At 32.8% G+C, this 13,740-nt stretch overlaps 2 protein-coding genes across 3 annotated transcripts; both read left to right on the top strand.

Annotated features, from left to right (window-relative positions):
- Positions 1-1,361: 1,361 nt before the first annotated feature.
- On the top strand, positions 1,362-7,074 carry LOC8259144 (protein trichome berefringence-like 7). 2 transcript variants are annotated; one of them, XM_015718086.3, is made up of 4 exons: positions 1,362-3,076; positions 5,341-5,499; positions 5,901-6,200; positions 6,763-7,074. In XM_015718086.3, exons 1-3 carry the CDS (start codon positions 2,268-2,270, stop codon positions 6,181-6,183), a joined length of 1,251 nt encoding a protein of 416 aa, XP_015573572.1. In that variant the 5' UTR covers positions 1,362-2,267; the 3' UTR covers positions 6,184-6,200; positions 6,763-7,074. The 2 variants fall into 2 exon arrangements, with proteins under 2 accessions (XP_015573572.1, XP_002517253.1); XM_002517207.4 differs by having other exon boundaries at positions 1,369-3,076; positions 6,768-7,074.
- Positions 7,075-7,985: 911 nt separating this feature from the next.
- LOC8259143 (protein TRACHEARY ELEMENT DIFFERENTIATION-RELATED 7A) lies at positions 7,986-9,006 on the top strand. Its single transcript, XM_048376388.1, has one exon. It carries the CDS (start codon positions 8,076-8,078, stop codon positions 8,880-8,882), a length of 807 nt encoding a protein of 268 aa, XP_048232345.1. The 5' UTR covers positions 7,986-8,075; the 3' UTR covers positions 8,883-9,006.
- Positions 9,007-13,740: the final 4,734 nt, after the last annotated feature.

Genomic DNA, 13,740 nt, shown 5'->3' with positions numbered 1-13,740 from the left:
ACCAATCTCTTAGAGACATTACAATGGTCCCAAAATTCATTTAATGCAAATTGGATGACATGGCAAAAAGTTACCTGTAATCATAAAAAGCACACTTGCACTTTCTAAAAAGAGTCGTTGAGGCTCTAACGGCTCCAGATACGTGGCTCTGACTTGGTGGCGAAAGATACAACGGTCACTAGCACTGCATTAAATGCAAAAATTGCCCCCGCACTATGATATCATGCTCGCGCTTGGCTTGGGCATGCTCACAAGCGCCCTCGCGCCTCTAGGTTTGATACACTCTGCCGAATTATCATTGATGCTATCCCCGCGCTCTAGAAGAGCCCTCGTGCTTCTTAAGCTGTTGACAAGTTGACTGCCAGGTGTCTCTCCATCCTTAGAGGTTTGCTAGAAGGACTTTCCAAGAGGTTAATCAACTTTGACCATATGAAAAGTGCCACGCTTTTCATGACTTCTTACAATCCTTACTTGAAAGCTTAAGGAACTCTTACCTAATGATTGAATCCTTAATGTACTGTCATATAAACACTCAAACATAAAGTTAGCAACAATCAATTTGGATGTTAAGATCAAAATAGAGATCAATTGACCCTTAGGTTAACAAAGGTTGCTCAACTAAGATGTAACTTGAATCAATTACTAAGTTAAAAATTATTAATCTTAATCAATTTTCCTTGTCTTTAAAGGTTAGAGCATTTTGAATTGGTAATTTTGAAAAAAAAAAAGAAAAATAGAGAAAGGTATATATGAGTTAGATATGATTAGGATAGAGATTAAAACACGTGTCATTCTATAACCAGTACACTTCACCTTTCCCTTCACTCTCCTACCATGTAATAGCGGTTGTGATCACTATGCAATCAAAATTAAAGTTGAGTGATTTTCATGAAACAAATTAAAGTTAAGTGATCAAATTGAAACTAAATGTATAATCAAATGACCATTGATACAATTATCTTTGTATATAGTTGTTTCGGCAAAACAATCAATGGAATTTTAAGAAAAAGCAAATCTCGATAAGAAAATCAGCATGTATTTCTTAAATAAGTAGAATGTACTTTTTTAATTCAAATTTTACTTGTTAATTATTATTATTGAAAGGCTATTTATTTCAAATCATCATATAAAACTGAGCTTATTTTTATCTCTTTTTTTTTCCTCTCTATGCACATTTATTATTTATAAATTTAGAAATTTAACCCATAAATATAATTATTTGCATAAGTATTCGTTAAATCATCAAATTTGATGACTATATCTATCAATTAATTAGTAAAAACTCATCCACATTAAGATTAAAAAGGATTAACCCTTGAACGCTTAATGTCAACTTATAAAAAAACACTCTATCATAAGTTTTTTTATTTCAATTAATTTTGAACTTGACAATGAAATATACATGTGAAGAAATAAAGAACGGATAAAGGGAAAAAAGAAAAAAGAAAAAATATAAAAAGAGAGATGGAAATGAAATTATTAGAACTTATTTTTATTTTTTCATTAATATTGTATCACATGGCTAATTTATTGAGTAAAACTGGATTGAATTTTATTTAGTAGCTAAAAAAGATTAAATATATTATATTTTTAAATTTTAAATTATTCAAACACAAAAATTAAAAAAAATTAGAAAAATTGCCACACTATTTATAAATTTCACCTAATAATAATAATAATAATAAATAATAATACTAACAATAACAGTACCAAATCTAACAACCAGAATATTATATGGCCCTTTCTGGCTTCTTCTTGTCATGTTTTAACGTGCTCTTTTTCTCTCTTTCCCAACCACCTGTCCGATCTCTTCAGCTTCAGAATCGGCTTTCATTTCCAATTTCTCTTGATTTTTTGTTCTGTTCTTAATTCTCAATGAATTAATGGTGGTTTCTTTCACACTCTGTGTATCTTCCAGTAAGTAGTTGTAGCATCTTCATTTTACATTACCATTTATTCCAAGTTTCTTAGAATTATCAGATTTTGCATCTGGGTCTATTTTTTGTGAGCTTATAAGGTTACCTTTTGGTTTCTTCATCATTTCTTTAATGGGCTATGATAAAAATTTTGACGTTCGGTTTCTTGGTGTTGGTTTTGAACTGATTTTGGTATGATAATATATGGGTCTGTGCTTCTTGGATTGATCTATACTGACATTAGGTTCTTGATAGTGTAATGTCATCTTTTCTTGGGAATGTTTGAATATGCAGTCTTTTTAGTATGATAAGTGTGTTAGTTGAGTCTTGGCAGCATGGTTGATTGGGATAATGACTACTTTTAATAGGAGTAAGTCATTCAACCAGAAAGTATTAAATGTTGGGAGTCCAAGATCTTTGAGCTTTGGAAGCCCAAGAGTGAATAGGTCTAGCTTAATCTCACATTGGTTTACGGTGCTTGTTGTGATCGGGTCTTTGCTTACATTTTTCATAGCCATTGGAGGTGGTTACATTTATGTGCTCCCAAGCCTCACTCAAGCTTTTTACGGATTTGGCATATCTAAATCTAATGATTCAATAAGAAATTGCAATGTCTTCTATGGAAATTGGGTATTGGATGATGATTACCCTTTATACAATGCTTCGGAGTGTCCTTTTGCAGAACAAGGATTCAACTGCTTAGGAAATGGGAGGAAAGATGAAGATTATCTTAAATGGAGGTGGAAACCGAAGAACTGTGATATTCCAAGATTCCATGTGCATGATTTATTGGAAAGATTTCGAAATAAAAGGATCATCTTTGTTGGTGACTCAATGAGTAGAACACAGTGGGAATCATTAGTATGTTTGCTCATGACAGGGATAGAGGATAAGAAAAGTGTTTATGAAGTCAATGGGAATAAGATAACAAAACGGATTAGATTTTTGAGTGTTCGTTTTAGATCCTTTAATTTCACTATTGAGTTCTTTCGATCAGTTTTCTTGGTACAACATAGTTGGATGCCTAGACATTCACCAAAGCGGGTTAGGTCAACACTCAGATTGAACAAAATGGATGATATTAGCGGAGAGTGGGTTAATTCGGATGTCCTGATATTCAACACAGGACAATGGTGGGTGCCCGGGAAGCTTTTTGAAACGTAAGTTCTCCTATATAATTTTCCATTTGCCTTTTTCAGTTCTTCTATAGTGTAATTATGTACTAAATTTACGAGTTTTCAAACAAAAAATGTACTAAATTTATGAAGGTTAGTCTATTATTAAAATCATTTTGACAGACACATGCAGCCCAATTTAATTGTATTCACCTGTAATATTTTTAACTATTATAGATGCCATTTATTTGATTTCTATTAGCTCATGTTGTTTATAGTTCGTAATGGATATCTGTAAACTATTCAAATCTGCAAATTTATGGTCAAAGGATTGACAGCTTAATCATAGAACTGTAATAGTTCCCTGTTTTTTAGTAATTAAAGAGTATTCGCAGCTTTTAAATACCAAAGTCCTTAAACATTTATGCTTTTAGCCCTCTGGTCGTCAGTTTTGTTGCACAATTGGCCAGTACTCTTGCTGTCCCTCTCCCTCTCCCTCATTATATGAGTAATATGCTATTGTGGAGAAGGAAGCCATTTGAGCTGGCTAAGATCATGAAGTTATCTTTTTAAGGACTTTTCAAGAACTCCTACATTTCAAAGTCTTCTACCCTCAGAGTTTCTCTGTGTGTAGGATTGTTATTGCATCTAATGCACTAAGAGCTGGACAGGGACCCTCTACTGTGGCAGTATCGCCACTTGTTTTGTGCATTGCTGCAGGATGATCATATTTGTTTGAACATGTTTAAAATAAAGATCTCATTATCTGTATTAAAGTAAAACATTTTGTATGTGGATTTATTCCTTTGAAAGTGTTTTCAAGTATCCTGTGTTTTTAGAAGTCTACTACCCCTTCTAGATACCCGGTGTGCGTGTAAGTTAAAGGCCATTACCACGATTTAAATCTTAACTTTTATTTTGGTGGTGACTCTGATGAGGACATTATGTGATCCTAGTCTATATAGTAGCAACTTTAAATACTATTATTTATGAGCTTTTCTTAAATTTATACTCTTGATGATACAATATCTTAAATCAGCTCAAATTTGCTTAAATTTACAATGTACCTAAAATTAGCTGCACTTAGCTGTTTCTTTGAACAAAGAGAAGCCTCTTAGAAATTATCAGACTGTAATGGTAGTATTGTCCTCTTATTGCCAAATTTCCTCAGGCTAGGTTTGATTAGATGGAAATTGGTAGAAACCAAGAAAAGGGTTTCCCTGCCGATACAGATCCTTTTCTCTCTTTTTCTCATTTTTATATAATGAAACTGTATTTTCTTTTGAGTGCGGAATTTTAGGACCATTTTTTCATTCCATCATTCTTTCTTCTTAAAAACTTTTAGAGCTTTCCGGTTCCCACTATTTATATTTGGTTCAAACAGGGTTGACTAGCAATGGCTAGTGAAGGGTTTGTTACTTCCTTTTGGGTTTTCATTTAAGTAAATGTGATTCAACGTCCCTGAGAAAATGCTTTGAGAAACAAAGAGCTCTATGTTACAGTTCTAGATCCCTCTAACTGAAACTATTTTCATGGGAAAAACCTGGAGTCATTCATTTATACTTGCAATCTGAAAATTTAGCATGCTGTTGGCATGCAATGTGATGCACTAATGTTAGGCATTCGTCATGGTTTAATTTCTATAGCAAATATTCAGTTCAACAGCCAACTATAAAATCAAAAGAGGTGAAATTCTTGATTCTATTCTACACCAAATCCATATTTCTGGGTGGAATAGATCTTGAAAGTTGGATGTATTGCTCTTATTACTCTTCTTCTTCTTCTTCTAAAGTAGGATATTGTAAAGAAACATACTTGAGAACAAAAACATATATCATTTTAATTTTTTTAGAAGGTCATGGATTCAAGATGTCGAAATGGCCATTTTGCTATTGAGCATTGAGAATAGAGAGCCTTATGCACTAGGAATGACCGCCAAGTTTTCTATGTCATCAAGTTAGAGTTTTCTAATTTAATGTAAATAAAAATTTTGTCATGCACATTTAAAATAATGGCATTCTTTGGCAAAAAAAAAAAAGACACTGTAGTCTAACCTAAAGTCTATCAGAAATCCTGTTCATCCTTGCAACAGTGATATGGCTTGGATAATCAGTTTCACAGATATTCTGTCTCAGCATGAATATTTTCATACCTTGTACTCGGAGCTGTTGTCTTCCTTTGTGCGTACAATGCTACAGTCTAACAGACTTGTTATTAGATGGGAAATGGGCTGTTTTCTTAATATTATTTTCATCTCACAGGTATGATCTGCTCAACTTTTACATGTAAGTAAATTGTGTTCTGGACAGGGGATGCTATTTCCAGGTTGGGAATTCAGTAAAGCTTGGAATGTCAATTCCTGCTGCCTTCAGAATAGCTCTGGACACTTGGGCATTGTGGGTGCAGAACACAATTGACACAAATAAAACACGAGTCTTCTTTAGGACTTTTGAGCCATCTCACTGGAGGTACTTCTTTAATACAGACTACATATTGGTATGTTCATGGATATAGTTTTTTGGCTGCAAGACTTTCTTTTAAAGTCTATCCTATCTGTTCTCAATTAAAGATGGTGTCATAAGCTATCAGATTCCATTTTTCTTCAATGATGATAGTTGTAACTTGTTCTCAAGCAATATTTCGCTATTTGAGCTGTCCTTGGCTTCTCAAAAGCTTCTAAAACTAACTGTTACGACTTTTGAAGTGTGGTCTTTGGCTGCTTTCCTTATGGCCTGAGTTTATCTTTCTTCTTGTTTATGATTTTTTTTTTTGCACCTTTTTTTTCTTTTTCCTTCTTTAATTGATTCTATTGTAAAGTTTCACATTGCTCTCTTCAAGATGACTGATAGTTGAGTTTCTGCTGCATCAGTGATCAATCCCACAGGTTTTGCAACGTGACTAGGCACCCTTCGTCAGAAACAGGAGGAAGGGACAAAAGTGAATTTTCAGACACAGTCCTAGAGGTGGTAAAAAATGTCACGGTTCCTATAACTGTACTTCATATAACCTCCATGTCAGCTTTCAGAACCGATGCACATGTTGGTGAGTGGAATGACAACTTGCCTGTACCTGATTGTAGCCACTGGTGTTTACCTGGAGTACCTGATATGTGGAATGAGGTTCTGCTCTCTTTTTTGCTTTACCAACCATAGACCTTTACGCTGAAGATGTGAGTGTGAGCTCTTTCTGATCTTCCTCCTTTGGCTAATTTGTTATCTATCTGGTCCACGTCTAGTCTGTTAACTGCACAAAGAGTGAATTTCAGTCCTGCTTCAACCCCACCTGTTCCTTTATTTTCTAAATTGTAATTGGGTCGATACTCTTCCAATTCACTGTGGATCCTCTAACAAAATAGCTCAATTGGTATTCAGCACCTAAATGGCCAACCCAATTTCATCTGGTTTTGTCCGTGAATATTGTAAAAGAGGTCATGTAATTTGCTTTCATGCTATAAAACATCATTGCTCTGCCATCTGCTAACTGCCCTGCTACTCAATACCTTTTGTTTTTTCTAGGGTTGAGTCTCAGCTAGAGCACAGGAGTCCTAAGGCCTGTCTTGACTTCATTAATTGCCAACTAATGATATGGATATTCTCAACAAATGAAACCTGAAGGCTCAAACAAAAAGCATAAATTAATTTTCTTAATTTCCCTTATTATTGTGATTGCTCTTGAATTATTGTAAAGCACTGGATTTACGATAACATTGTTAATTAGTCATCTTTCATCAGTGCAGATTCAAGACACATACAGCTGATACCTGCACACGCAGCTACTTGAACCTCTGATTTGCCAAGTATGCCAAAGCAGAGCAATGATTATTTGGTTTGGCTTGTATCCCCTGTTCTTACTTGGTTCCCTTTGGAATTGCTGCGAGTTTCAAGGGAAGAAAGATGTAGAGTTACAAGGAAATTGCAGTTTTCTAACAGAAATCATTTTTTCATTCTTTATGCAGTGCAATGTATTTCAATTTTGTCTATTTGTTATTATTTTATTTTTCTTGGGGTAAAATTTGTTTGATAAAGAAACAGAAATAACTTTTATGCATTTGTGCCACTAGTTTGCAGGGTAAAGAAAAGGAACGTGATCAAAACTGTCATGGAAATTTTTGAATTGTATATCCTCAAGCTGAATTTATTATATTTGTTAAAGGGTCACCGGCTTAAATGAGTTTAAATGAATTTAATGAATATAAAAAATATATATTTAATTATTCATGAAAGTTCATTAAAAGAATAAAAATATAATTGCAAAGGTATAAATAATTCACTTAAATTTATAATTTTATGTCAATAAATAAAAATTTAAATAAATACTTCTGTATCTGTAATAACTAAAACGATAAATTATAAGCTAAATGCCAAATTGTTAATACTGTATTTTACGAGCCGGTGAGATTAAGAATCGAGTTTTATTTAGTTTAAGCATTTTAATTAAATAAGCCCAAACGAATTTTTATCAATTCCAACTTTCAGGATGGTCATTAGAGGCTTAGTTGATTTACGGTAGCACCGAATAATAGTTTGCTAATAATTGAATTTCTGTCACTGTGTTACCTGACAAGCTCTGGATGACGCCAGGACAGAAATAAATGAGGTACTGCAAATTGAAGTCAAAAACCGAAATGGCTGATGCAGGATTGAATCAGAGGTTGGAAATCAGCCATCATTATTCATTTCCATCACAGTTTTGAATCTTCAGAATTTTTTGGATGATTAGAATAATTGGTTAACATAATAGACAAGTCTGATACTCATTCGTACCTGCAACCCCATCAACATTCTTACTTATCTTGAATAAAAACCTGAAAAAGAGCCACTAGAAGTGTTTTTTAATGCAATCAATGACAACTCTTCAAAATCTTAGCATGAGAGTCAAGTTACTCAAAGCTTAGAAGCATGCAAAACCAATGAGACAAAATTCAAGATCCTAGTCAGGACTCAACTCAACAGTCTTTCACTACAAATACACTTACATTTTTCTCCATTTCTCAGCATCAGGATAACACATCTCTAATAACTTTCATTATTTTCTCATAATTCAGATGACTCCTACCAATAACTATGACGACAACTTATTCCTTTATTTTTCTCTACCTCCACCGTATAGTCCACCGAAATGGCCGCCTTCCCAGAAGCCACCACCATCTCCAAAAGTTGCACCACCTCACAATACTCCCTACCCACCAAAAGTGCTGCCGCCACCATCATTTCCAAAGCCAGGAACTCCACCCAACCATCCATTTCAACCTCCACCACCTCATAATACTCCCCACCCTCCACCACAAAATCCCACATTGCCGCCGCCATCACCACTCCCAAAACCAGTAACTCCACCTAACCATCCATCTCAACCTCCACCATCGCCGAGAGTAGCTCCGCCACCGCCACAACCAGTTCCAGTGCCTGGAACACCACCTCCTCATCCATTTCATCCACCACCTGCTCCACCAGTTCATCCAATATTTCCCCCACCGCCACCACCAACACCAACACCAGGACATAATTCAACGGTCATAGTTGTTGTCTTTGTCTCGCTTGGTGGTCTATTTTTTCTTGCATTTCTCTCTGTTGCTCTCTGCTGCTTCATTAAGAAGCGAAAGAAGAAAAACATCCAGAAAACTGAAATCATAGATTTTGATGAACACATGAAAGTTCAGGAAACCATCGTACCAGGACCACATGGTGAGCAAATGAAGGTACTGACAATTGAAGAAGATATTCATATTAACGAGAAGATCAAGAAAAATGAAAACCGGAGCAAAGATTTCTTACATGATCATTCTCTTCATATTTCTGATAAGGAAGCATCCTCTTCTCACTGTGATCATCATCTTGAGCATAAAGTCTGACTTTACTACGAATCAATGGAATAATAAGAACCCAAATCTGAAAAATTTATTATTCTTTCTGTAATGTGTCATAAATGTTTCGTTGGAATAACAGGAAAATCTTGCTGAATAAATGAATCTTTTATATGAAAAATCCCAACAAACCATGGAAGGAAATTAAGTTCTTCTTTTTACAAACAAAAAATACAAAAGGGGGGTTTGAAACCCAAGCAAACGAGAGACTCCCCTGCAAAACAGATTTCGCTAACCATCTAGCTGCCTTGTTGGCAGACTTGGGAATACAATCAATTCTAGCACCATGAAGGGAAGAGAGTCTCGCCCTTGCTTGAAACAAAAAAACAGAGATCTCCCAAGGACAGATGGAGCTAAAGTTATTACATAAAGAAACAAGAAAACGATTAGGCGACAAAACAACAAAATCCTGAATACCAATATCAGAGGCAAGCTTCAGAGTATGGGACAAAACAAAAGCTTCAGCATATTCCTTTGATACAACTCTCTTTTTTCACATAAATTTACAGCAGTCTACCATTGTCCATGTCCTATCAGTATCTTAAATTAAGTTAAATTATGTTTACTCTTTTCCAATTCAAAATAAGAAAAAAATGTATTGCTAGACCAACCAGCTTGGACATATTTAAACTCTCAGCCAATTAATAAATATATATATATATATATACTCTTAAAATTAATCGGTTATTAATCTAATTCTAACCCAATCCTATTATAAGTACATATGAAATTACTTTAATTTAATACATTCCTTTCTTAGTCCTATTAGAATCACTTAGTAATTAATTTAATTTCATCCTAATCCTATCACAATTGCATATATAATTAATTTAACTTAATACTCTTAATACTATAAATGATGATGAGTTATAATATCACTCTATATGTAACACATATAAGGAAGTTAAAATAGCTCAATTATAAATTTTCACAAAGATCAGAAAAATGGTGCAAGAATAGGAGCATCTGTTATCTCCAGCACAAAAAGGTTTTGATTAAAGTGCTGGCATGTCCTATCCTAGTTTTTTTTTTTTTTTTTTTAATGAGTTGCTTCCAATTGCCCATCAACATTTGTCAAGAAATTAATCAGATATTCTCTAATTTCTGATGGGTAGCAATCAAAAAGGAAAAGAGAAATACACTAGATAGCCCAGTCTTCTTTATGTCATAACAAGTCTTTTAGGGGTTTGAGTATAAAATATGTCCATGGTTTTAATTTGGCCCTCCTGACTAAGCAAGTTTAGCAGATTAATACCCATCCAAACTCTCACTTAGCTCAGGTTATGAAAAGCAAATACTTCTTCAAGGATCTTATAGGTCTAATCCTTCTTGGGATTGACGGAGTTTACTTGCAGGATGAACTGTTCTTTCAAAAGTCCTCCATTGGAACATTGGAAATGGTGAAAGATATCAGACCATTAAGGATGCTTGGATTTCCACCAAGTTTCCATACAAGGCTGATTTCTTATCTTCTGAATCTATTCGTAACCATCCAATGTCTCATTATATTGATCCAGGTCTCAAATCGTGGAAGGTATGTCTCGTTCACAATATTTTTCTGCCAGATCAAGCAAAGACTAATGCAGATTCCCCTTAGGTGTCACTAATAGTAAAGATACTCCAATCTGGCACTTTCACTGCTTGGGGCATTATACTATGGCTTCGGCAATTATACTTGATTTCATCGTAGCAGGCTTCCTACTCACCCAACCAATTCTACTATCTCCTCACAACCATTCCTTCAGTTTTGCTAGAATCACCTTTAGAAACTCAGAATCCCAAATAAAATTAAAGTTTTTTTTTTTTTTTTTAATGAAAACTGTTATCTTCTTTTCCAGAGGACTCTTTATTGAGTTATAAATTGGGGAAATTGATGTCCTCGTTATATAATTAACCTGAGACTACCGACATCTTCTCTTTAATTGTGGCTTTGCAGAACGAGTTTGGCCATTGTCGAGGTTGGGCCTCATCTCTTCTGCCCTTTCAGGCACTTATATCTATGACCATTGAGTAACTTGATTAGATGGCCTCTCACAACCTGACCCTTGTCGCACTTTGGTTTCTTAGTGAATTCTTTGGATGCCTTCTTTAGAGTGAATTTTATTTTTTCCAAGACATTGATGTATCATCAAATAGAATTTAGACACTTCAAGTTTTAACTTGAGTTTTATTTAAATTTAAAAGGATGATAAATTGTTAATACAAGTCACATTATAAAAGAAATATTTTTATATTATTATTGTATGTTTTATGTAATTATTACTATTTTAGAGTCAATATTAAGATATTAACAATTAAATGAGATAAGTTACATAATAGAAAAAAATATACACATAAGTTAGCAAAAAATTATAAAAGGATATTATTATGTGAATATAATGCTATTTATTTTTATTTTTTATTTTTTATTTTTATATATAATTTATATCATATGATATACATGATTACTAATTTTATGAAGTTAAGTAGTTCGGTTAAAAATTTATTAAATCAATTATATTTTACATAAAAAGTATTTTTATGTAATTTTTATACTGATTATATAACTTTTTATTATATAAAGTAATTTATTCTATATATTGTGTAAATAGAAAACTTTAACAAGTAAATAGAAAAAATCACTTAATTTGACAAAAATTTACACAAATTAGTAAAGATTTATAAAAAGATATTATTATATAATTATACTGCTATTTGTCAGCACCCGTTTTCCAAATCTAGATATCGAGAAAATTATGAAAAACTCGATGATAAAAGTTACTGTTTTTTTCTCGAGTCTCGAGAGGTTGAAAACGATCAAATTCCAATTAGGATTATAGTAATCGAATCAAGATAATTTTTGAAATCAACTTGGATTAAATTAATAGAAAATTTTAAGTTTAAGGGGTGAAAATGTAAATTTTAAGAGTACAGGGACTAAATTATAAATTATTTAAAACTTTTTGGCCACTGAGCCAATCGGCTATACGTAGTCTTGATTGGTCCTTGTTTTAATTTTTGACTTATTTTACGTGTTTATTCAATTTAGAATGGCAAAATATATTTTCTAGAGCCTATTGTCGATAATAATTTGAATTTAAATTGATTTTATTTGATAATATCAAACAGAATATCTGATAAATAAATAAAAATAAACTATTTTTTAATTGTTGTAATTATCAAATTTCTTAGGGTTTCCTATTTCTTTCTCTTACAAATAGAAAGTGAGGCTCTAGATTTTGGGTTAGCTATTATTAACAATTATTAGCATATATTATCAATAATTATTAGCATAGATAGAATAGTTCTCAGTAATTAAGAATTCCATTTTTGACAACCTTCAGAAAATGATAATAGGTTTTCCCAATAGCAATAGACACTTTCAAAAATTAAACACAAAAAATAAAACCCAAAATTCTGGATTCATATCCCATATTGATTCTACCTCATCCTCATCACCTAAGACTGAGAATCAGCACAATATAGTGATAACCTGAGGGTTCCCAAATCCAACATCTTCAGCATCCTCTTTATTCCTTTCTTCTAGTTTTAAGTTATTAGAGACGTGCTAGGGTTGATTTATGATTATTTTAATTTTTTAATATTTTGTATGTTTAGATCTAGGATTTTAGTAATCCTCCATGTTTCTATAATACGTATGTTTGCTTGGTTTTGAATTTGATAACATGTTCTTCTTTGGGTTTCGGATTTGATGATCATATGAGTAAGTTAACATGTTAGGATTGTTTTATTTTGATGATAATATGCATGTCTGAATTATTAGATTTAGTTTTAGATTCATGTGATTAGTTTTAGGGAAAGCCATGAAAAAGGATTTTGTTTATTGTAAGTTTATTTTTGGTAGTTTTACATGTTCTTGCTAAAAGCAATCACTTTATGTCTTATGTCATGTTTTCTATATATACTAATCGTATTCGATGTGTTTTGTGCATGTGAATCGGATTCTGGGCAATAGAGAACATTAAACCAAGTAAAATCGGCCTAAGTAGGAGTTTAGAACCGATCAGCTTAGTGCATAGCCGATTAACTATGCGTTGAGCTTACCAGTTCTGTGATGTCACCTTATCGATAGTTCTCTAAAGTTGCCCTAATTTGTGGATTTTCAACCCTTTTCAATGATTGTTGCCTATTTTGACCTAACTTAGTCTTTTTAGAGTTCGTTAATTGTAGAAAGAGTTGTAATAGTTAGATTTATTTATTTTTCTTATTTTGTTTTATTTTGATGATGTATGGCAAATAAAATAATTACATGATTGTTAACTAAAATTGGACATTTAGATTTAGGCCTTAAAAATTGGATTTTGGTATGAAACTTGTAGTCCATTAGGTTAAAAAGATGGCAAATCGAGCTTAAGTTAAAATTCATATAGACTTAGTGAGCTTGCCATATTTAAAATCAAATAATAGACTCACTTAGAATAGAAAAACCTAATTGGGTTTTGGCATGTAAAAGAATAGTCCATTTAAATTAAAAATTTAGTAATTATAGTATAATCTATAACAGGGTCAGATTAGGTGGGCTTTATGCATAACTAAATAATAAAAATAGGCTAACAAAATAAATAGGAATTAAGCCTAACTAAAATGGGCTAAACTTAGGTGGACCCGCATGCTTTAGTAATTATTTATAGAGTTATAATTATTGTATTTATAGGAAATAACAATATTAAATAATAAAATTAAAAATAAGAATACAAAAATAATGAAGTTGCTTTTGGATCCATCTCTTGATGTAGCGAAACTTTCTTATAGAATCGAGAAACGCCACTCAATTAGTAAAAGTGTGTCAGAAAATTACCTGAGTAGTACTTCTTTTCTCCGCCCTAGTCTTTGTAACTAGTTATCA

The sequence above is a fragment of the Ricinus communis genome, chromosome 7, assembly GCF_019578655.1.
Source record: "Ricinus communis isolate WT05 ecotype wild-type chromosome 7, ASM1957865v1, whole genome shotgun sequence".
Classification (NCBI taxonomy): domain Eukaryota; kingdom Viridiplantae; phylum Streptophyta; class Magnoliopsida; order Malpighiales; family Euphorbiaceae; genus Ricinus; species Ricinus communis.
Note: the sequence above shows the minus strand (reverse complement) of the source record. Positions and strands in the feature narration are given on the sequence as shown.

Bases quoted from the DNA above. Each gene is read 5' to 3' on its own strand.
- LOC8259143 (XM_048376388.1), top strand. From the start codon at position 8,076: ATGACTCCTACCAATAACTATGACGACAACTTATTCCTTTATTTTTCT.
- LOC8259144 (XM_015718086.3), top strand. From the start codon at position 2,268: ATGACTACTTTTAATAGGAGTAAGTCATTCAACCAGAAAGTATTAAAT. The intron at 3,077-5,340 runs GTAAGTTCTCCT...TGTTCTGGACAG, and splicing joins CCCGGGAAGCTTTTTGAAAC to GGGATGCTATTTCCAGGTTG. The intron at 5,500-5,900 runs GTACTTCTTTAA...CTGCTGCATCAG, and splicing joins TTTGAGCCATCTCACTGGAG to TGATCAATCCCACAGGTTTT.